General features: G+C 39.5%; 2 protein-coding genes across 4 annotated transcripts in view; one reads left to right on the top strand and one right to left on the bottom strand.

Moving 5' to 3' along the window:
• The first annotated feature begins 1,259 nt into the window (after positions 1-1,259).
• Positions 1,260-17,556, top strand: stat1a (signal transducer and activator of transcription 1a). 3 transcript variants are annotated; one of them, XM_041781928.1, is made up of 25 exons: positions 1,260-1,382; positions 4,971-5,101; positions 5,193-5,337; positions 7,389-7,484; positions 7,691-7,777; positions 7,862-7,940; positions 8,224-8,315; positions 8,410-8,561; positions 11,108-11,266; positions 11,517-11,609; positions 11,696-11,755; positions 11,841-11,861; positions 11,966-12,056; positions 12,150-12,191; positions 12,313-12,402; positions 12,483-12,581; positions 13,653-13,788; positions 13,867-13,922; positions 14,011-14,102; positions 14,184-14,323; positions 14,449-14,637; positions 16,169-16,247; positions 16,322-16,418; positions 16,534-16,572; positions 16,935-17,556. In XM_041781928.1, the coding sequence occupies exons 2-25, from the start codon at positions 4,974-4,976 to the stop codon at positions 16,953-16,955; spliced, it is 2,283 nt and encodes a 760-aa protein (XP_041637862.1). In that variant the 5' UTR covers positions 1,260-1,382; positions 4,971-4,973; the 3' UTR covers positions 16,956-17,556. The 3 variants fall into 3 exon arrangements, with proteins under 3 accessions (XP_041637862.1, XP_041637864.1, XP_041637863.1); XM_041781929.1 differs by having other exon boundaries at positions 1,261-1,382; positions 4,974-5,101; XM_041781930.1 differs by lacking the exon at positions 16,534-16,572.
• Positions 17,557-19,736: 2,180 nt separating this feature from the next.
• glsa (glutaminase a) overlaps positions 19,737-23,479 on the bottom strand; it is a 31,446-nt gene continuing 27,703 nt past the window's right edge. The window contains exons 15-18 of the mRNA XM_041781931.1: positions 23,266-23,327; positions 23,079-23,155; positions 22,934-22,997; positions 19,737-22,625 (exon numbers count right to left, since the gene is read on the bottom strand). Of these exons, the coding sequence (XP_041637865.1) occupies positions 22,478-22,625; positions 22,934-22,997; positions 23,079-23,155; positions 23,266-23,327 (351 nt within the window). The 3' untranslated portion in view covers positions 19,737-22,477. The remainder of the gene's footprint in view (positions 22,626-22,933; positions 22,998-23,078; positions 23,156-23,265; positions 23,328-23,479) is intronic.

The raw sequence follows: 23,479 nt of genomic DNA, 5'->3' as shown, positions 1-23,479 counted from the left end.
AAATAAACCTCAAATCTAAGTGGGTGTGGCTAAAACTTTACTCCAGCAAAATTTCCTGTGTTTTTACTCCAACTCTGGCTGTACCTGGTTATAAATACACTCAAAAGCAGGCACACTTTTACTATTTTTGAGTAAAACATTTTTTACTCTGGAAAAAAATACTCCCCAGATTTTCCTGTGTAGTTTTTTATCCTGACCTTGTACTTTTAGATCCTCAAGTCCGAGCTGACATTTGTGCAAAATTTGCACTCTTGAGATATAGACTTTAAAAAAAGTATCTGCTTAATTCACTGAGTTATGCTCAGTCTATGAATGTTTTTCCACAACAAAGCAGTATTTCTTGGCACAAAATAAGCTAACGTCAATAAATGCTTGTTCATTTTTGCTATATTTATGTTTCTCCAAGTGTGAGCAGAAACTGTAGGATCAATGATTGCGTTCCTTATATTTTACTTTAACTACTTTCTATCACTGAAAAATTTCTCACATCATAGCAATATAGCAAGCATGCACTTTTGAGTAAATTCATAAAAGCTTCAATTTAATTAAAATTTCAAAAACAATTGTTTAAATCTCTTCTTTAAAAAGCCTTGAAAGTATAAAGGGAAAAACATGAGAGGAATTAGGGCAACAGGGATGGAAAATAAACATGGAAAACAACACTATTCTATTGAAAATAAATTACACAGATGTTTAATTTCGCTGGAATTAAGTCTATTCTAAAATGCATTTTTAAATTTATCCCCATCAATAGTGTCAAAGCTGCAGCAGGATAAAGTTATTATTTTATTAGAGTCTAAGAATCTTATTTTTCTTTAATTTAACACAGAATAGCTGCATTTTATTAAATGTTTGGTTTCTTTGTGACTTAAGTTTTAGTTTCAGAGTCGTAAGTGTCTGGGTTACTTTCTGTTTCTCTGAAAACACGTGGTTTCTTTAGGCTCTTCTCTCTATCGGCTGTCCTCCCTGTAATCATGAAAACATGCCGTTTCTGTCCCTGTAAAATTATGCTTTACTGAAAGTTTGAACCCCTTAGATTTAATAAAACCACACAGAGCGAGAATTCACTTCATTAACTTTTGATTAGACTCTCAGCTTTAGATGAAAATCCCACTGTATATACATGATATTAGGCTGGGGTTATGAACTGTCAGAACAGCCTGGGATAAAGGCTTTCATTGGCTGTAAAGAGGGAAGGGGCGGGCTCATGTCGCAAGTTGTAAGCGGTGATTGGTTGACCCTGTTTCCGCAAAGCGTAACGCTTACAGTACTATTCACAACACCAGAGGAAGGCAGAGGATTGCTACCAGGTTGTCCCATTTCCTTTTCGGAAATAAAAATACCCTTCCTTGGAGGTTGTACACGTTTCGTCTAAACTAAAGGTAGGTTTATTAACACATTGTCTCCCAGTGTGGCAATAGTTTACCTAAATGCGCATTTTGTTCTGGAGAAAGGGTGTAAAATGTCGACCTAGTGTCCTAAAAAATAAGTTGTCAAACTTTCTATTTATATGAATATTTCCAACAACAGGAGTTTTTAAAGCCTTATAGCCAGTTTGTGTCGTAAGGTTTGTCTTCTTTATTAGATATGTCGTCTAGTTGTTTCGACCTAATTGTTATTTTTAAAGGTGTTTTGTGTTCTCAGTTACCGCCCACCTTGAAAAACGTTAGTTATAATTTGCATACGTCTTACCTGTTAGACCAGGCGAGTCAGACCTGAGGAGATCTCGCCCTTAAAATTAACAGTATCTTAAATTTATAGCTTATCTACTGAGGTGGCTTTGTTTAAATGATATAAAAGTAATCCTTATAAAACCTGATATTTCTATGTGATCCATTAGTTTAGGAAAACAGGATGTGGTTAGGGTCCTTTATGCTGCAGGATAACGTTGGCTGACGGGGAAAACGAAACTTAGGATGACTACAGATCTGAGCTCAGCTGTTCAATCTAGAAAAGGATTGATAAAGATTGTAACTTCGATGAGAAAACATCCTTAAATTTTCTCTTTTTGAGGAGAAAATATGTTTTATACGGTGGCACTGAAGGTCAAATGCCAGAAAAGTTTAACTACTGGATGCAAAAATACTTAAGAAAATGCCAAAAACCTTAACCTGGCAATGATGCATCCATGGGCTCCAACTAGAAACATGACCTCCTCTTAATAGTTTGCAGAGGGTCAAAATTTTTTTTGCATAAGGTTAAACATTTTGCAGAAATAAAAATTACCCCCCTGGTGAAGTCTTTCTCACAAGTTGGAGAGGTTGAAATATTTTCTGCAGCAAGTGAAAGGTTTTCTGCATTTAATAAATTATATTTTAAAATTTTGTTCTGGGTATCTGGTGAAAAGAAATCTTTAAGTATTTGAACAGTTGACTCCCAGGGCCACCGTCAGTGCTGTGCACTGCGAGTGCTGCACAGTTCATCTAATCACAGTTGCCAGGCTGTGCAATTGCATAACTGCATATAAGCTGCAAGGAATTTTCTATGAAGTAGTTCTTGAAAGGTTTACAAAAAGAATAGTCTCTAACACTAATAATCAACTGGCGGCCCGGGGGCCATATCAGGCCCCCCAAAGCTTCCTGTCCGACCCCCGAAAGATCATTAAATTCAGAAAAGGAGGAAAAGATGATACTGTGGTTTTAAGAGTATACCTTTGCTTTAAATGTCTGCAGCTGATAAATCCACCCCAAATCAATTAATATTCAAATAGTTTTAGAGTGTTTTAACATTTGATCTGTTTTTACAGAAATTTACTGTCATAATTATTAGATATTTAAAAGAGGGTTAAGCTTGGCAGAACGACCAGATAAAGTGGTGAAAAGGGGTTAAAGAGTAGCTAAGATGGGTGTTAAGTGGCAAAATGGATTGTGAAGTGGCACAAAGGGACAGAAATTGGCCTGAAAAGTTGTGGACAGAAGTTAAAATATGGCAAAAATTGGTGAAGACAAAAAAAGGGGCAAAAAGTGTCAAAAATTGGTTACAAATGACAAAAAAAAATAGTGCAAAAAAAGTCATGAGAAGAGGTTAAAAAGTGGCAAAAATACAAGAAAATGGCAAAAATGGATAAAAGAGTGGCACAAAGGGGATAACACATGCAAGAAAAGTGCTTTAAATGGGTTAAAATGGCAAAAATTGTTAAAGAGGCAAAAGTATCAAAAATGGGTTAAAAGTGGCAAAAATTGGTTCTAAAGTTGCAAAAATTGCTGAAAAACTGCAGTAAAAAGTGGTTAGGAGGTGGCAAAAATGGATAAGAGTAGAACAAATGGGATAAAACATGCAGGGAAAGTGGGTCAAATTTTACAAAAAAAGGTTTTTGAAAAGTATCAAAAAGGTGTTAAAAGTGTAAAAAAGGGTTAATACTGGTTATTGTGGAGGGCCCATTCTCTTTGATTTTCAGGGGCTCAGCCAACTCTGTTGTCAGGCCTTCTGCATGATAGATTACATTGGTAGATCTCACTGGTAATGCCCAAAATACTACAACAATCAAATTTCAATCAGACCAAAATATTTATGTAATTTTTGTGTATTTGAAAGTCCACCCCCAGAGTTTCTTTCGAGACTAAATCTGGCCCTTGTGCAAAGATACTTGATGACCCCTGGTCTACAAAAATCCTACTTTTTTGTATCTTTTCTCATGAAATATGAGAATGAAATAAAATTTTAACTCCCTTAAATACATCAATTCCTATCCAATTTTCAGTACGAGTCAAAATCATCACTATAGATACTTTTTAAAGTTGTTCAGCTCTAGTTTTATCTAATATTGGTGATAATATAGAATGATTTATTGCTTGTGTTTGTTGGTAAAAACCATAATAAAAATTGCATTTGCAATACGGGGGGGGGGGGGTCACAATGAGATTATTTTCCCAAATTGTTCAGCCCTACTTTAAACACACATTTTTCTTTAAAGGTTTTCATACACTGATAAAGCACTCAAATGCCTCCCTATTTCCTGGTGGCAGAAACATTTAACTACTGGTGCATAAAAAAACGTTTTAGAAAACACAAAAACATTCCACTTGCTGCCAGGAATAATTTGCCTTATCTGAAAAATGTTCCCATGATTAAAGACTATTTTGCATAAAAAGATAATATTTTGGGCAAAAAAGGAAAATATTATGCAGAATTTAACTTTTTTCTGTGTTTGCAGTGAGCGAAAGATTTTCTACTGTAAGATATATTTTACATTTATTTAAATGATGTCTTCAGCTGGTGAAATGTCTTTCTGAATCATGAAATTTTAGATTAGTAGACTCAAAGAGCTGCTCAGTATGCACCAGTTGCATTTCTTACCTGTGACAGTTTGCAGCTGTGCAGATGCAAGCGCTGATATGTATTTGACATTTTTCTATCGCTTTGTACCGTCTAAAAGCAAGGCTGTCATGATGAAAGTGAATAGATAAGCGCCATATTGACCTCTTTCATGCATTAACCACAATGTCACAGATTTAACCTCTTAGGTTTAGTTTCTCTAGCTCTCTCTTTCGCTGCAGAGTCAAGAACAAGGAGGGACTGTGCTCATGAGAACTATTCAGTCAGCATTCATGATCTCTGATCCGTTGTTTTGCAGTGAAGCGGAGGGTTTGCTGTTCTTACAGAAAAATATTTCCAACCCTTCACAATGTTGAGAAACACTGTCGTCCTATAAGCTGCACAGTTCAGTAAACTTTGACTCCTGATCCTTCCAAGGGAAGCAGGATGGAAAACAGTTCACATTATTCTTCTATTCTGGGACCCTGAGGTGACTTCGCTGATTAGATAAAACTGAATTGATTGTTCTGGGAAGAATGGGAAGTTGCAGAGACAAATGAGGACCGGATGGACAAAGCAAGAGTAAAATAGAGAAGGAAAAATTATTGCAATGGGAGTTGCGACATCAGTCAGCAACATTACTGCTGATCATAACTTGAGATTTTACAGTAAATCCTTGACAGTTCTGACGTGTCTTGTTTCATTTATTCATTCAGAAGATGGCACAGTGGATCCAGCTTCAGATGCTGGACTGCAAGTACCTGGAGCAGGTGGACCAGCTGTACGACGACTCGTTCCCCATGGACATCAGACAATACCTGAGCAAATGGATCGAGAGCATCGACTGGTGAGGAGTCTTTATTGTGTCAAAGGCAGTTCAGCCTTTTCATTATTGGAAACATCTCTAGCATCCATAACCGTCTCGTGTGCACCCACAGGGACACGGTGGCGATACAGGACTCTCTCGCTACCGTTCGGTTCCACGACCTCCTGGCTCAGCTGGACGACCAGCACAGCCGCTTTGCTTTGGAGAACAATTTCCTGCTGCAACACAACATTCGCAAGATCAAGAGGAACCTGCAGGTCAGACCACTGATGTTATTCTTCGCTTTGTGCCATGATTTATGCCTCTTCGGTAAATCTAAGCTGTAGCATTCAACATTCATGCAGCCCTGAACCCTCTGCAGACTCCTCTACACGTAACCTGACATGCATCTCCTGCGTACACAGACCTGCCCCCAGATTTAACTGAACCCCTGACAAAATATGTGATTGGGCCCTCCTCAGTTGTGATTTATTGATGGTGCTAGCATCCTGGCTAAAAGTGACTTTATTTTGGAACTAAAAAGTTTAAAACGATAATTGGGTTCTGATGTTGAAATAGTTTGTGCAACTTTTAAACACCTGTTAATGTTCTCCATCCATTTTTGCCACTTCTAATCAATTTTGTGAAATTTTCACCCATTTTGCCACATTTCAACCTCTTTATCACTTTTTCCCCACACATTTTCCACTTAAAACATATTTTTTGCAACTTTCAACCCATTTTTGCTTATTTTTCTTCTATTTTACCCCATTCTCAGCCATTTTTGACCAAATGTTTTCATTTTTGACACATTTTGCATATTTCTGTCTCTGTTAACTCATTTTTGCCACTATTAACCCCCTTTTATTACAAGGTAACTTGGATTAAGTCTGTATTTTTAAAAAAATCTTAAAAATGTAAAGTCCTTTTCTAAAAAACAGAATTAAAATGGGTTAAAATTGGCTGAAACTGGTGGAAAACGTGGTGAAATGGGATTTTTAAAGAAGCCAAAATGGGTTAAAAGTGGCAAAATTTGTGTTTAAGTTACAAAAACAGGCTTAAAAAGTGGTTAACAGTGGCAATGTTGGCTTAAAAGGTCATGATATGGAATTAGAAAGTGGGGAAAATTGGTTTAAATGGGACAAAATGTGCATATCAAGTAGTGAAATGTGGTTAACACGGGCAAAAATTGGCGTAAAATGTAGTGAGAAGGGGTTAGTAGTGGCAATAATAGGCAGGGAGTGGCAAGAATTGGTTTAGAAGTAGCAAAACAGGCAGAAAAGTGGTGGAAAGGGTTTTAAAGGGACAAAAAATTGCTTTGAAGTTGGCAGAAAAGGTGGTGAAATGGGATTAAAAAGTGGTAGAAATTATTTTAGTAGCAATAATTGGTGGGAAAAGTGATGGAAACAGGTTAAAATGTGGCAAAATTTTGCAAAATAGATAAAAGTGGCAAAACTAGGGGTGGGATTGTTAAAAGGTGTCACAAATGAATACATTCAACCCAATAATAGCTTGACACCCTTTGAGCTCCAAATGAGGTAACTGTTAGCCTGGATGCTAGCACAAACGCTACTGATAAAACACACATGCATTAAAGTCCATTTTGGCCAATCTTAACCCTATTTCACTGTCTGTTATGCACATTTTTTGCCACTTGAAACCACTTTTCCCCATATTTTCTGACAATTTTTGCAACTTTAATCAGTGCAGCTTTGCAGCTTTTGCTCCAGCTGAAATCCCATTTCAGCAGCTTTTCTGCCCATTTTTGTGTTTTTAAACTCATTTTAATTCTGTTTTAACCAAACGGGTTTCCTTTTTTTTTTTTTTTTTCTAAGAAGGCACTGTGATTTGCAAGATACGCACATTTCAAAAAAATCACATGTGGACATTGTCGCATATTTTCTACAGCAAGATCTGTGCTGGTCTGCTAAATGAGGACCACTGTGTTTTTTTCTGGTCTTAGATGAATGGCTTTATACAGAAATTAATCCTCTGCTGACTCAGCAGCCTTACTCTCAGTCTCTTCTGATGTTTCTCCTCTTTTTTTCTTTTACAATAACTGCAGTGAAATCAACCTCTGCTTGATGTTTGTCAGCTCCAGCTTTAACCTGATACACCTGGATTCAGTTTCCTTTGTACAAACTATCAGAAAATGTTGCAGGACCAGAAACTGGTGACATGACAAGCCTAGAAATCTCCCTGCCAGCTGGTATTTTAGAGCTTCTCAAATGCGTTAACACACTGGTGTGTTGTAGCACCGATGGTGCATGCCACTATGGCATAGGTTTGACATAAGCAAGGCGTTAATGTGGAGATGTTGTCTCTCTAGGATCGGTTCCAGGAAGATCCAGTCCACATGGCCATGATCATCTCCAGAAACCTGAAAGAGGAGCAGAAGATCCTGGCCTGTGCAAAGATGGCTGAGGTAAAACCTGCAGCTGCTCAGTGCTACTTACTGCAAACATTTTATTGAAGTCTTTAATTATCATGATGTTTTATTAAAGTTTATCCTGGGAAGCATCACTTGATTTATTCTAATAAATACCTGAAATGTTCTTGTTTTTAATCATATGATTTTGCAAGTATGGCTCTGTACAGTATGATAAATAAAGTGTTGCCTCTCGTCTGCAGCCAGATGACGAGGGGACGGTGTCGGCCATGGTGGTGGAGAAACAGAAACTGGACAACAAAGTGAAGGAGATGAAAGAAAGAGCCCAGGTATGACTCTCCAGGGTCAGATATGTTAACAAGACTTTATCACTGAGCTTCGATGGCTGTAATCAAACCATTTCCCCCTTTTAGATGGTGGATCAGAACATTAAGAACCTAGAAGACCTGCAGGACGATTACGACTTCAAATTCAACACACTGAAGAACAGAGGTGCAGAAATTTAATCTTCTTTGGAGGACGGCATTAGACGTATGGTTAATGCAGAGTGGGAACACACATCCTAAAGTGTTATAAAATCTTCACCCAGCAATAAATCCAGAACAACAAACTCTTAAAAACGCATTAAGATCTCGTTAAATGTTTTGTACCTGTACCTTTTTCCCCTGACTTTTAGAAGACCCTTGTTGTTGTGTTTGGAACAAGCAATGAAGATGAAGTATGATTGTGAAGGTGAACTGTGGCATAAAAATTTAATTCTTCTATTTTATTACAGAGAATGAAATGAACGGCATGACGCCGAAGGAGCTGGAAAAGGAGAAGTTGTTGGTTGGGAGAATGTGTCTAGAACTGAAGGCCAAAAGACAGGTGAGTCAAAGCCCGTCAGATCCAGAGGAAAATGTAGAAACACGTCTTATTCCTTCTTTCTCCTCATCCTTCGTCTGTCCTGTGTATTCTTCAGGATGTGGTGACCCAGCTGATGGAGCTGCTGACCGTCACACAGGCGCTGCTGTCAGACCTGATCTCCGAGGAGCTGCCGGAGTGGAAGCGGAGGCAGCAGATCGCCTGCATCGGTGGGCCGCCGAACGCCTGTGTGGACCAGCTGCAGAACTGGTGAGACTTCATGTTAGGCAAAGGAAATGCACTCACACTCTTCCAGACCTTAGCAAACTCCATTAGATTATCAGACTGCTTTACACAAATTAAATCATTGCTGATGATATCCTCCTTACTCCAGATAAAAAGAATACTCCTTGCTATATTAGAGGAAGACAGTTTCCTCTTCAGTTACAAGATAACTTGGATTAAGTCTGTATTATGTAAAGTTTCCCCTCCAAGAAAACAAAGTTTCTAGCAGTGGCTGCAAATAGGGGAAATTAACAAAAACTGCACATAAAATGGGTCTTGGATTTCTAAAAGGTGGCTGTGGATTATGTTTTCACTCTGCTGCTCATTAAGTCTATCAAAAGGATAGATTCCCTTAAAATCAGACCCAAAACTAGGATAGGTGGGAGCTGCTCTGAGCCAAACCTGCCCCCTTTATAACCTCCCAGCCCTTCTGATTAGCACCAGCCCTCAGCTGGGAGCAGCCGTCTCAGGTGCACCACATTTCCCTAACGAGCAGGATGAGCTTTGAGCTGGTTTGTGTGAAGAAAATCACTAAATTATGAACAAATCTAGTAATTCGTAACATTTATTACTGTTAAATCATGCAAATACAGATGAATGTGCTCCATTTAATATCCCAGTGGTTTCCCTCTAGGAACATGGATAGATGGCAGAAATGATCATTTTCTTCTGGCTGAACATCTAGAATATCTCAGAGGATAAGTCATTTTAGTTACATGATTCCTTTATGCCCTCCTGGGAAAAATAAATGCTATCATGATCAAATTTTAATGGAAGGGCAGACGTCCCAGAATAAAAATTAACATACAAAGGAAAAATGAGTCTGGGGATTTCTATACCTTATATATACCTCCAAGCTCTGACAATTCAGCCAGTTTTTAATTGGTTTGAAAACCTTTCAGCTCAATGGAAAAATACGGAGATGGATTTGGTGGCTCCAGCTTCTCTGAAAGACATTTTATTTGCACAATGCTCATTTTAATTTTACAACAGTATATCTGGGTTTTCACTGTAAATAACTCAGGATTAAGACGTTCCCAGGACTTGGTGGAAACATAGAAATTTCCACCCAACACTTTCTTTTTTCAGTGGTTTTTACAGTTGCGATCATCTCTGCATGTTCCTAACATTTCCACTGACAGGCCGCCTGTTCTTCATCCTATAATGGTGTTATTTTATGATCTATAGCACTCTTTTAGAACAAACACAATCTCCATTAGCAGGAACATCAATATGAAACAGAGACTGCCCTGAATCATTTATCAACTGGATTATAGTTCCTTAAATAGCTAAGCTACAGAAAACTGACACATTTCCTCCGAAGGACAAAAATGTCCCATTGAAAACGCTGTTTTTTATTCCATATTTATCTCAACATAAACTTGTGCTTTCCTTTATGTTGAGATTTCATTTTTATATTTGTCCACCAGATGGCACTGCTTTTTCCCATTAAAAGCATGCTGCAAAATTTCACACTGCAAGGGCACCTTGCCACTGAAATAAGTGTGTCTCTATTGATGTTGGATAGATGTGTTTAAAAAAGTGTGTGTATTTTATTTGAGTTTTTGTAATTTTGTTCTCTTAAAAACAGTGTAATTGTGTTAACATGCCAGCCTTTAAAGGGTTAATATATATATATATATAAAATTAATATTTGATATGAATATTTCAGCCTGAAGAAGTTTTACAAGATTAAATCATTTAAAGTGGAAAAAATATTAATATATATCATACTTGTACAGCTGAGTTTGGGAAGCTGGCAATTTTTCTCATTTGGACCTCAAGTTTGAGTTTTTTTAAACTGAAAAAAATATAATAAAATAATAATAATGATATTAAAGCATTAAAGTTAGTGTTGCTGTTAATCATTGACCCATCTCAGGGCCTGATAATACAAATAATCAAATACTCTTTGAAATGTATTTTATGGAAATTATTATTATTTTTATTTAAAAATAGGAGTTGTGCAAACATACTGGCCTTTAAAGGGTTAAAAACTGAAAAATATAATTAATATTTGATATGTATATTTCAGGCTGAAGTAGTGTTAAAAATCTGAGTTGTTTAAAGTGGAAGAAAATATTAATATATATTATTTTTATAGCCATTTTTGGGAAGCAGACAGTTTTCACACAACATCCATTGCTCATATGGGCTGTGGATGTTTTAAAAAATAAATCCACTAGGGGGCGCAGTCTAACGTGGCCCTCCACTTCTCCTTCTCTGTAGTCCCTGTCTTATCCCCGTCCAGCTGTTCTGATATAGTAGTAACTCAGACAAGCTTTACTTAAAAAAATCTGCAGTTTTCCAAAAGTGTTCATCTTTGTTGGGTTTTGCAGCTCTGGCTTGAAAAGTTTGCTCAGCAAATCCTGTATGATTTATGATGGCACTGCAACTTTTGGTCCATGCATAAGCTTACAGAAATGTCCCTATCCTCATCTTCCTCTCCTCTTTTTTTCTTTCTTTTCCTCCTTGACTTTTCACAACCACCACATTCTTTCTAAATCTTTCCCTGGTTGCTCCTCCTGCAGGTTCACAGCAGTGGCAGAGAGTCTGCAGCAGGTCCGTCAGCATCAGAAGAAGCTTCAGGAGCTGGAGCAGAAATTCACCTACGACAACGACCCCATCACGCAGAAAAAAGCCTACTTAGAGACCCGAGCTCTGGAGCTCCTCAAGAACCTCCTGTCAAAGTAAGGATCCTGCTGCACACAGTCTGAGCTGGTAACAGAGTAGTTCAACATTTTTCATGTTTTCAACGTATCCATTTACACCACCGACGAAGCAGTAGGAGCAAATTGGGATTAAGTGTTTTGCCCAAGGACAAATATTCTTTATATTATTTATACTCAAAGCATTGTTTTGGCTACCACCATCTTAATTTTACGTGATTTATTAAAGTAGGAGAGCTGTCTTTATCCTCCTCTCCCCGTCTGTCTGCAGCTCCCTGGTTGTAGAGAGACAACCGTGCATGCCCACCCACCCACAGAGACCCATGGTGTTAAAAACAGGCGTCCAGTTCACTGTGAAACTCAGGTAAGACTGAGAGCATTGAAGGAACAGAGAGAAACTCAGATATGTTAGCCTGTTTTTACAGCAGTGTTTTGTTTTGGTGTGTTCAGGTTCCTGGTGAAGCTGCAAGAGTTTAACTACCAGCTGAAAGTCAAGGCGCTGTTTGATAAGTACGCCGTGGTCACAGATTCTCTCAGATTGTAGAAAACGTTCTTGTTTTAGATGTTTACATAATTCTGGTGTTTTTTTCTGCAGGGATGTTACAGAAAAGAAAGGGTGAGTGTGAAAACCCTCTACAGAGTTTTTCAATCTTACAGTTTAGAAACTCAGGACATTTTTAGCAATGATCCCTGGATAATTGATGTCTTCTCTGACGTCAGGTTTCGGAAGTTCAACATTTTGGGGACAAACACCAAAGTTATGAACATGGAGGAGTCAAACGGCAGCCTGGCAGCAGAGTTCAGACATTTGGTGAAAAGATTTCACAGACTTTTAGCTTTTAGATTTTCTCTTGTATTGAGTCAATCTTAGGTAAAAACTGAAACATCTTCTTTTTCCATGTAGCAACTGAAAGAGCAGAAAGTTGCAGGGAACAGAACAAACGAGGTAAGTGTTGCTTTAAGGATAAAATCATTTTTATTAACAGAGTCAGAGGGAGAGATTGTTGATTTCTTGCATTCATCCACAACAGATTTATAAATGCCACATTTGTGATTTTTTTATGTAGGGTCCTCTGATTGTCACCGAGGAGCTGCACTCACTCAGCTTCGAGTCCGAGCTTCAGCTCAACCAATCCGGCCTCGAAGTGAAACTGGAGGTGAAACTTTAACTTAATGTTTTTAAACAGTAAAAATCTGTGGACTCATGCTTTTAACATGCTGTTATCTCTGTTTGTAGGCTATATCCCTGCCTGTTGTTGTCATCTCTAACGTCTGTCAGCTGCCCAGCGGTTGGGCCTCCATCCTGTGGTACAACATGCTTACCTCCGAGCCCAAGGTACCCTCAGAACTCTGATCCATCCTTCTTTGATTTCACCTTCACTATTCTTGCATCCATTGAACTTATGAGTTTTTGGAGAGTTTCTGCTTGAATTTCCTTGCCAGATGACAGAATAGCCTCCCAGAGATGCAGTTTTGATGTGAACTGCCTCCCACTCTCATAGATCTTTAGCTTGAGGATGCTCCAAAGGTTCTCAGTAGGGTTGAGGTCAGGGGAGGATGGGGGTCACACCATGAGTTTCTCTCCTTCTATGCCCATAGCAGCCAATGACACAGAGGTATTCTTTGCCGCATGAGATGGTTCATTGTCATGCATGAAGATCATTTTGCTACAGAAGGCACTGTTCTTCTTTTTGTACCATGGAAGAAAGCGGTCAGTCAGAAACTCTATATACTTTGCTGGTCCCAAAACATGACTTCGCCCCCTCCTTGCTGACGTTGCAGCCTTGGTCATCCACCAGCCATCCACTACTCCTCCATCAGGACCATCCAGGGTTGCACGGCACTCATCAGTAAACAAGACTGTTTGAAAATGAGTCTTCAAATATTTCTGGGCCCACTGCAACCGTTTCTGCTTATGAGCATTGGTTAGGGGGGGCTGAATAGTAGGTTTATGCACGACTGCAAGCCTCTGGAGGATCCTACACCTTAAGGTTTGCGGGACTCCAGAGGCACCAGCAGCTTCAAATACCTGTTTGCTGCTTTGTAAGGGCATTTTAGCAGCTTCACAGTATAATGATCACACTTAAGTTTCTGTGAAATATCTAATGTTTCATTCCTTGTTCAAGGCATTTCACTATTTGAAGCTTTTCAGTAGCAGAGATCAGTTTTCTTTCCCATATTGCTGAAATCTGTGGCCTGCTTAATAATGTAAAACGTCCTTCTTAAGTAGTTTTCCTTTAATTAGGCTCACCTGGCAAACTAATTGTCACAGGTGTCTGAGATTGATTTCAGTCAAAGAAAAAGGGCAGATTCAGTGCCATGTGTTTACGAAAGAATAGCCATATGCATTAGTGGTCCAGGAGGCTCCTCCTTCTCAGTTTTCAATGTTCCTCCTCTTCCTCATCAGAATCTGAAGTTCTTCCTCACCCCTCCACCGGCTAAGTGGTCTCAGCTCTCTGAGATTCTCAGCTGGCAGTTCTCCTCCATCACCAACCGAGGCCTGAACCAGGAGCAGCTCAACATGCTGGCTGACAAGCTGCTCGGTAGGAAAATAATTCAGCTGAAGAAGCGTTGATGCTTTGAAACAGGCCTTTGAATGTGACTGAATGTTTTATCTCTAGGAGCCAAAGCCAAGAGGGACCCAGAGGGACAGATCCCCTGGACCAAGTTCTGCAAGGTGGGCCTTAGATTGATTCACTGATTCAGTTTGTGATTTTTTAAAGAATCAAAGAATCATAGATGCATGTGTATGTTTCTGCTGTTAGAGTGCCAATGAGAAAGCGTTCCCCTTCTGGTTGTGGATTGAAGGAATCCTGGATGTGATTAAAAGACACCTGCTGGCCCTCTGGAACGACGGGTGAGTGCTGCCGTGTTTTCCCAGATTTAGGAGGATGTTTTTTATATATATGTGATTTATGAATGTTCTGTGCTTGTGCAGCTCCATCATGGGCTTCATCAGTAAGGAAAGGGAGAGGGCTCTGCTGAGCGACAAGTGTCCCGGGACGTTCCTGCTCCGGTTCAGTGAGAGCAGCAGAGAGGGTGCCATCACCTTTACCTGGGTCGAATACGACGTCCACAGTGAGTGAATGAATGACAGTTGAAAGTGTGACTGTGTTTGTACCTTCTAAGTTTGGCATTTTCAGGACTATCGGGTGTAGAGATGATAAATTTGTGTTGGTTAAAGGATGCATTTCTCTCTGCAGACAAGCCTCTCTTCCACTCTGTGGAGCCGTACACAAAGAAGGAGCTGACCGCCGTCTCCCTGCCTGACATCATCCGTACCTACAAAGTGATGGCCGCTGAGAACATCCCGGAGAACCCACTCCGCTTCCTCTACCCAAACATCCCAAAAGACAAGGCCTTTGGGAAATACTACCCCAAGCCCATAGAGAGTATGATTCTTTTCCTCCATTTTCAGTGGATCATGTATCTTCACTTTGTAAGACGTGGTTTACTTTTTTTGCTCAAGTAAGACGAAAGTCGTGTGCAATTTCAAGCCCATTCTCTATTAGTCTTTGTGGAACATCCCGCCCTACAACCGCCTTACAATCAGGTGAAGTCATGAGCTTAAGCCCTCATCCAGTCATTGGTCAGCATCTTATAAAGTGAGTGAGGTACTACCCCAGACAGCTGTGCTAGCTAGATTGCTAGCTTCTATGTCAGGCATACCTCAAGTCAAATCTGAAAAATGCCATAGATTCAAACAAACAAGCAATTAAAATCAACCTATTTTAATCTCCTTAAGGCAACTAAGAGAAGTTTATTTATTTGGTAGGCATGAAGAGGTTGTCAAAATTTGGTTTGCATTTGCTCCAAGGGAAAAGGTTGGGCACCACTGATATAGAGCCTAGCTAACTTAAAGTTATAAGGCATGGTAGGGACATATTAAAGGTAACACAAGTTTATATTGGTCTCAGAGGTCCCCAAAACATGCCTGTGAAGTTTGTTGCTGAAAAAACACTCCAGCATTGGATTTTTGCACGTCTAAAACCCCCTCAGTTTCAGCCCTGCTCAGAACGAGCTGTTTCTGTGTCTGTGGCTTTAAATGTTAATGAGCTGTCTGACTCCGCCCCTGACCACGCCCCTCTCAGGAAATGTAAGTGGCTTAATGGATGTGGCCTTCCTGATATGAGAGGAGGATCAGGAGAGGAGGGCAGAACTTTCCTCCAAGCAAGGCACGCCAACTGAACCTTGGGGCTCCCCACATGACATCATGAGGGGAAAATCTGAGAACGGCTTGTTTAAGCACACATTTTCTGAAAGGTGGAGAAAGAGAGGGGGGAGGGAATGGATTTTTCTGATTCTTAGGGGAATTCTGGACAGGCCGGAAAAGCCTGAAAAAGTGTATTTAGCATAATATGTGACTTTTAATGTCTTTCAGGCTGCTCAACTTGGCTACCTGTCAGGCAGCGTGTGGTTCTGAATAACTGTGAGGAGTTTTAAATGTGTTGATTTAGTTAGCTTTGTTTATTTTGATCTATGGCGTTATTCAGATTTGACCTAAGGTAGCCTAATATGCCTAATATAAAAGCTAGCAAGCTAGCTAGCATAGTTGTCTGGGGAAGCAGATGGCTTGCTTGATAAGATGCTGTCTGATGATTGGATGAGAGGCTAAGCTCATGACTTCACCTGATTGGAAGGGAGGGCGGGACGTGACTTCCAGGCGAAGTTGAGGGCTCAAAACACCATCGAGCCTTTTGCACTGCACAGCTAATGATCCACCAAAGGAAGGAAATTCTTCCTAAAAAACAGAAAGTGAAAAATGAGCAAACCTCTAAAAAAGACTTGAACTAAGAAGTCGGCACTGAAAAATTTCCTTTTAGGCAGTTTTATTCAGGCACAGCGGACATGAGCCCGTAACAATGAGATTAGTTTTTCCAGTTGCTTGACTGTACTAATTTTATCTATTTATCTGACTTCCAGCTGTGGAGCCCATGGATGTGGAGAACAACCCAGAGAAGAGAGGCTACATGAAAACAGAGCTCATCTCTGTGTCTGAAGTGTAAGCAGACAGCAGATAAATAATTTTTATCTTCTTAAGTAAAGGAGGAATAATTTAATGTCCTTTCTGTTCAGACATCCGTCCAGACTACAAGACAACATGCTGCCGATGTCTCCTGATGACTACAGACATCTGTCTCAGTTTGTCAGTTCCAGGGAAGTCGATGCGGTGGTGAGTACTGCCAACCTTGAGTTCTGTGGTTTTTCATGCCGCCATGTTGCTAAATCAAATGGAGCTTAATGTTTCTGTCTGTGTGTCTCTGTGTTTCTCCTCCTGCTCCGCTCAGACCAACACTCTGATTGGATTTGAGGAGTTTGACATTCAGGTAGACGCAGCTTTTAGTTGTTGCTCTACACTGAAGTGCTTCCTTCTCTGCTTGTTACTTCTTTTTCTTTAGTAGTGTGTCGGGCACAGGTGAAAATATTTAACTTTTAATCAGTTTAACAAAAACAAAAATTAATGATTAACTTTATGTGACGTGTGCCTCACTCACAGCACTTCTATAGAATGAAATCTAACTTAGAAGTTCTATTAATCCTAAATCTTCATGGTGCATTCAGGTTATGAGTATGCATGTGTCTTTTTTCATTGCAGCTGCATGCTCAGGCTGCAAACATTCTTTCTTCCTTGAAATCATTGAACATTAACGATGAATTAACCTGCATTCCTTTTCTCCGTCTTTTGCAGATGAGTGCAGAGCTGGAGTGAAAAACTGATGACACTTCTTCATTTCAAAGTTCACTTCCTTTTAAGGCTTTTGATTTTTCAGTGTTAATTTTTTTATCTGCTTTTAGAAGTGGGGTGAGGACCCTCACATCTTTTAAGTTTGATACAGGTCAGTGCAGTAACCAGTCACCTTGTAGCTGTGATTTTCAAGGCACACCTAAGAAACAGCCTCTTAACTGTGTTACAGTATCCTCACTGGTTGTTTTCCATTTGAAAACCACGGCCTTTAGAAAGATTTAAGTCACTGTAGAAGGAAGTCGAAGGGTGAATATTTTCAGCCTGAGAATCTCCAGGTTTTTATGTTTTCTGCAGACTCATTTTTCAGCTAATTCAGCTCAAAATAGAGTGAAATTAGAGACAAACGTCTGGTTGATTTGGTGTCAGTTGACTTTAAGTCAAGTTATGATGTGATCAGCTTGTTTTTGTATATATTTCTATCTATGTAAAAACACTTTAAGAATATGACATTATGTCTCTGTGGATAATAATCATCCTAAATTGAACTGTACTGTTTGCTTTGAGCCAAAAATGCCTGTCATTGGAAAAACTGTCTCCTAAATAAAACTGACTCATCTTAAATGAATCTATAAGCAGTAATGTTGGTCTTCCTGGCATTTTTAATGTTACAATGTCACTTAGCAGATGCTTTTATACAAAGTGACCTACATCCAGCCCAAGGGGCCAGACTGGATATTGATTCTGTGCTGACTGGGACACGAAACATCGATCTCCTGAACCAAAGTCAGTGGTGTAACTGTTGAGCTGCAGCAAAGATTATCCCCTATAGAGATGTGCACCTCAAGGTGTGAAAACAGTCTTCAGCTGCAGCAAAGATTGTCACCTGTAGAGATGTGCACCTCAAGATATGAAAACAGTCTTCAGCTGCAGCAAAGATTATCACCTGTAGAGATTTGCAACTCAAGATATGAAATTAGTCTTCAGCTGCAGCAAAGATTATCACCTGTAGAGATGTGCACCTCAAGATATGAAAACAGTCTTCAGCTGCAGCAAAGATTATCACCTGTAGAGATTTGCAACTCAAGATATGAAATTAGTCTTCAGCTGCAGCAAAGATTGTCACCTGTAGAGATGTGCACCTCAAGATTTGAAAACAGGCTGCAACAAAGATTATCACATGTAGAGATTTGCAACTCAAGATATGAAATTAGTCTTCAGCTGCAGCAAAGATTATCACCTGTAGAGATTTGCAACTCAAGATATGAAATTAGTCTTCAGCTGCAGCAAAGATTATCACCTGTAGAGATGTGCAACTCAAGATATGAAATTAGTCTTCAGCTGTAGCAAAGATTATCACCTGTAGAGATGTGCACCTCAAGATATGAAAAAAAGGCTGCAGCAAAGATTATCACATGTAGGGATGTGCAACTCAAGATATGAAAACAGGCTGCAGCTGCAGCAAAGATTATCACCTGTAGAGATGTGCACCTCAAGATATGAAAACAGGCTGCAGCAAAAAATTATCACCTGTAGAGATGTGCAACTCAAGATATGAAAACAGGCTGCAGCTAGAGCAAAGATTATCACCTTTAGAGATGTGCAACTCAAGGTGTGTAAATGGTCCGCAATTCACAACCTTTGCTGCAGTTGAAGTCCTGTTTTCACGCTCTGAGTGAGATGTGCACCTTCATATCTTGAGGTGCACATCTCTACATGTGATAATCTTTGCTGCAGCTGAAGACTAATTTCATATCTTGAGGTGCACATCTCTACATGTGATAATCTTTGCTGCAGCTGAAGACTAATTTCATATCTTGAGGTGCACATCTCTTCATGTGACAATCTTTGCTGCAGAGTTATGATCTCATCATCAGTGGTGTTAAATGGTTCAATGAGAGCAGTGATTAATTTTACGTTTTACTTACTTTAAATCAATTTTTCCGGTGAAAATATTTTAACCCCACGGTGTTAAAAGTGTTTCAACTCGTTTTATAACCCTCCAGGAACACACGGAGGTGTCTAAACTTGACAAGACGGCTTAGAAAACTCAACTGTCAAACTCACAATAGTCCACTACCCACCTTACCGACTGGCTGTGAAAGATGCCTCCATCTGGAGAAAGGGATTGCAGATCTGGAGTTCAGATTGACACTGATGAGAAAACTTCTTTTTCCAGCATTATCCAGTTAACTTTAAAATCAGCAAAATAAAACCGCATTCCACCCACCAAGTACAGCATGACAGTTTACTCCTCACTCACACCTGGTTCATCTAAAGGTCATTAACCCAGTTCTAATGAACATAACGCCCTCTACTGGCCAAAACATAGTATAACCCACCAACTCATCTAATCAGGAGAAGTCTCCAAGGACTACATTTTAGAGCAGTAGGTCTCAGAATGGTCTAAATTATGTTGATCTAATCTGTATAACTCCAGAATCCCCTTATATAATTACAAACTTCAAATTCACTAAGGACCCTCAGATCCCGGCAAGGTTTCAGCTTTATACATCTTAACATCAGAAGTCCGATCCAGACATGAAAAATTAGATATGGCTTAGATTCTCAGGCTGATGTTTTGGTTCTGACTGAATGGCTAAAACCGAGTGTCAGTGACTCTGATGTACTCTTTATTCAGAACAGACGTGGAGCAGAGAGGAGATGCTGCTGTTTACTCTGTCTCTTTGCTACATCCTGTCTGTATTAAATTCTCTCCATCACGTGCAATATTTAATATTTTAAATGTCAGAGAATGCTTAAAAATGTTAAATAAAGAGATTAAACACAAAAGACGGGACATCCATGCGTTGAATTTTATTACTTTTATTAAATGTTTGATCTGTGAATAAATATCTGAGCTGCCTTTGACACTCGGCAGCAGAAACACATGAAGAAGAAACAGAACGACACCGAACACGTTACATTCAGATACTTCAGCTGCACACAAACATCACTTCATATCACAGACGACAGCAGAGAGAGCGGAGCTGCAGGGAGGGAGCAGACTTCAGGCCAATATTGCTGATTTTCTGGTACAATCATCGTTTCTCTATTGCTAATTGTCTCTTTGAAGATTGCAGCTTTTTGGCTGACGTCACATTAGACGATTTTAGACTGATTCAGTGCTCATGGAACCAGATAATAAAGTGTGTGTGGTGTCAATGTGAGTATTTTACTGCTCCTGATGTTGAATAATAAACGTTAGACATGTTTGATATTTATAATTCTGGATCAGGCTGACTCAGAATCGTCTAGTGTGAGTCTTCCTCCAGGGACATTTTTGTGCTTCTTTTTGATTCATTTTAAATAACAGACTGAATTAATCAGCCAGAGGGATAAATAATTTCACTATGGATTGTTAACATCATGTACGTGTTGATTGCCACGTTCAGTTTGTAAAAAAACAAAACAAAACAAAACAAAAAAAAAAAAACAAAAAAGGGAAAAACATCCAAACTTCAAACACGCTACAAACACAGGAAAGTTCTGGAAAACACTGACACAACTGTTCAAGTAAGACAGACTCATCTGCACAAAACAATCTGTGTTATAAAGCTCCGGTACTTTAGTGTATTTAGATCTGGCGTTTCCATAGAAACCATCAGAAATCATGTGATACATTACACAGTCTACACATTTCTGTTCAAACATGATAAAGACTTAAACGTGACTTCAAGTGTTAATAAAAGAAGAGCTGCACTCAACAGAGAAAAACGTTTCGGTGATGACAGAAGTGTCATCATATATCCCAAGGTGCATTGCTGCAGTAAATAACTAATCAGAGAGTTGAGTTAAAATTCAGGACTGTCTGTAGAGTTTCTTGGGTTTATTTCCATTAAATTCAGCAGCTTTAGCGAGCACTCAGGTGTTCAGTTTTCATTCATTCAGAGCCGCAGTCATGGCTGAAGAAAAACTCTTCCAACTACGACACGGCCAACCAATCCATGGCTAGTTACAGCGGCTTTACTGTCAATCATGATGGCTGACAAAGAATCCTGACCTCCCTTTCTGTCATGACCTTCAGAGTAGCTGTAAATGTTGTGACCTCAGGGGACGTTCATGCTCTGCTGAAATAAAACAAATGCACAAATCACAATGTATTTTGTGCCTTTCATTGAGTGATGGGGATGGCATCAGGGTGATGAGGGACCAAAATAAAGCACCAAAATCTGTCTTGTAATTCAGTACAACAGGTATTGGATGTGTTGCTGACTCGTTCTGCTCTCATATTCATCACTGATGAATGTGTGCAACACTGATAACACCATTTCTGATCTGTGAGGAGCTTTAGGCTGCTCAGCATGAATGTTTAACTCCTCCTTTTGTTGTTTCTGTGTTGAGTGCAGTTATGAGTGAGCTCAGATGTCTAAAAACAATCTAAAAAAAGTAGAATCAAACTTTCTTGGATTCAAGCTGTCAGTGCTGGCAGTGTCACAAACTCTTTAAATCTCTGAGACGACAAACACGCTCACCTTTGGCCGACTTGTTTACGTTATTTCTTCATGATACAAAAAAATAAATATCAAATATTTCAGTGAAACGGTGCAAAATTAATCCAGTTTTAGGGGTAAAAACAAAAAAACATTAGGTAACAAAAAGAAAAATGTTTTAACTCATTTTTAATTTAAAGGCGAATATTTCACTGATGTAAACGCCAAAAACGTTTTAAAAAGAATAAACAGTGTTTGAGTGAAATCGACCTCGTGTTTAAAATCCACCGACTACAGAGCTACGACTATACACCTGTACGTATTTACACCTCACCTCAGAAACACTTGCTCACTCACACACACGTGTTACATGAATGTACAGTTTTATCTTAAATAGATAAATAAATTTAACACAAACACACCCTGTGTTTGGGGGAAGATACATTCCACCATGTTGTGATGATCATGAAGGTTTTTAGTAGACATAAACACACAGAGATGAAGCTTTGGGCTCTGACACGCCACTACAGGAGCGCCATTTTGGAGGAGTGAAGGTAAATCAATGACTATGGCTTTAAAACCATTCCACATTTCATGGTGATTATTTTCACAAACGTTTCAGCCGCAGCTACACCCCTCTCCAAAATGGCGCCTATGTAGACGTATTACTTCTGTGAACAGTAGTGGCCCAGGCAGCATCTATGTGAAAACATCTATAGCTTTTTAACACTACCTGGACTCCAAATTACACTTGTTACTTCCTGTTTTACCTTTTCAGAATAAGAAAGTCAACAGTGAGTCTTCAAACTCACCAGCCGCAGCCAAAATTACCCAGCATTCAGCTGGCGGCTGGTCACTTCCTACTGATGGCTGATGATGGAACACAGAAGAAATGAAACAGAAATACAGTAATATACAAAAACCTACAACAGCTAAACCACATGAGGAGCTTTTACACTGGAGGGCTGTGTTTAAAGGACTGTTATCTACGTTGTTTCTAAAGTTTGTTTTTCCTTTTTACAGTTTTATGTTCCTAACAGTTCCTACGTGTGAGTGTTTTCCTCTCTGACCTCCTGATTTAAGGACTCTCTAAGGGATTTCTACGTCTTCTCTCACTCAGAGCATCCCGTCCAGGTTCTTCTCTGCGCTCTGCTTATCCGTGGTTGGGTCTGGTGGGCTGTACTGAGTGTGGTAATCTCGGAGGATGGTCACCACGTCGTGATGGCCGAAGTGAACCGCCTCATCCATTGGTGTGTTTCCCCACCTGCATAGATAAAATTATAAAGAAGAATCAAGAAGAATCCCAGAGAACTGTCCAGCTCCCTCAGGAGGGGGGAACCACTGCTCTAAATAAAAAAAGAGGGAGCTAATATTTGTCTGACAGCTTGTCTTCATCCATGAGCCATGTGCAGTAATAAAAACAAAAGAAAAGTGAAGATGTAACCTGCAGTATTACTCAAGATACTAAATCAAATCTTCAACAGGTTAACCATGTTTAAATTAATCCTGAGACCAGTGAAGATCCACAAGACTTATAAACGTGGAGTCTGTCTCCTGCTGCTGGACTGTTACCTGTCTCTGGGCACTGGGTTGACTTTACATGCCTCCAGCAGGAAGCGCACCACCTCTGCATGTCCTAAAACACACAAACACACTCTTACATTATTAGTTCTGCAAGAATGAATCTGTCATTAAACATCACTATAAGTGTGTTTACCTTCAGCAGCTGCCACGTGCAGGGCCGTCCTGGAGTCGTAGTCTCTCTGCTCCATGTCCATGGAGGACAACGCAAACCTGCAGCCCAAACATCACACAGTTTGTTTAAAAACATCATGTTGATGACGAAGAATGCACAAGGAAACACTCAAGCAGAAGAATAGAAAAACACTTTAGGATTATGTCACCTCCTCAGGGCAGAGACGTCTCCGGTGTAAGCAGCAAACAGCAGATTAATCACTGACTTCACCTGAAACACAACAAGCAAAAACAAAACTGACATCACGACAAATATACAGTCAGAAAATAAAACATAACCTCTAGATTTATATTTCCTCTTTCTCGTGCCTAACTTTTAGAATTAGAAAAATATAAAACAGGATGTGAAATATGATGATCATT

Source organism: Cheilinus undulatus, linkage group 24, assembly GCF_018320785.1.
Source record: "Cheilinus undulatus linkage group 24, ASM1832078v1, whole genome shotgun sequence".
NCBI lineage: Eukaryota > Metazoa > Chordata > Actinopteri > Labriformes > Labridae > Cheilinus > Cheilinus undulatus.
Note: the sequence above shows the minus strand (reverse complement) of the source record. Positions and strands in the feature narration are given on the sequence as shown.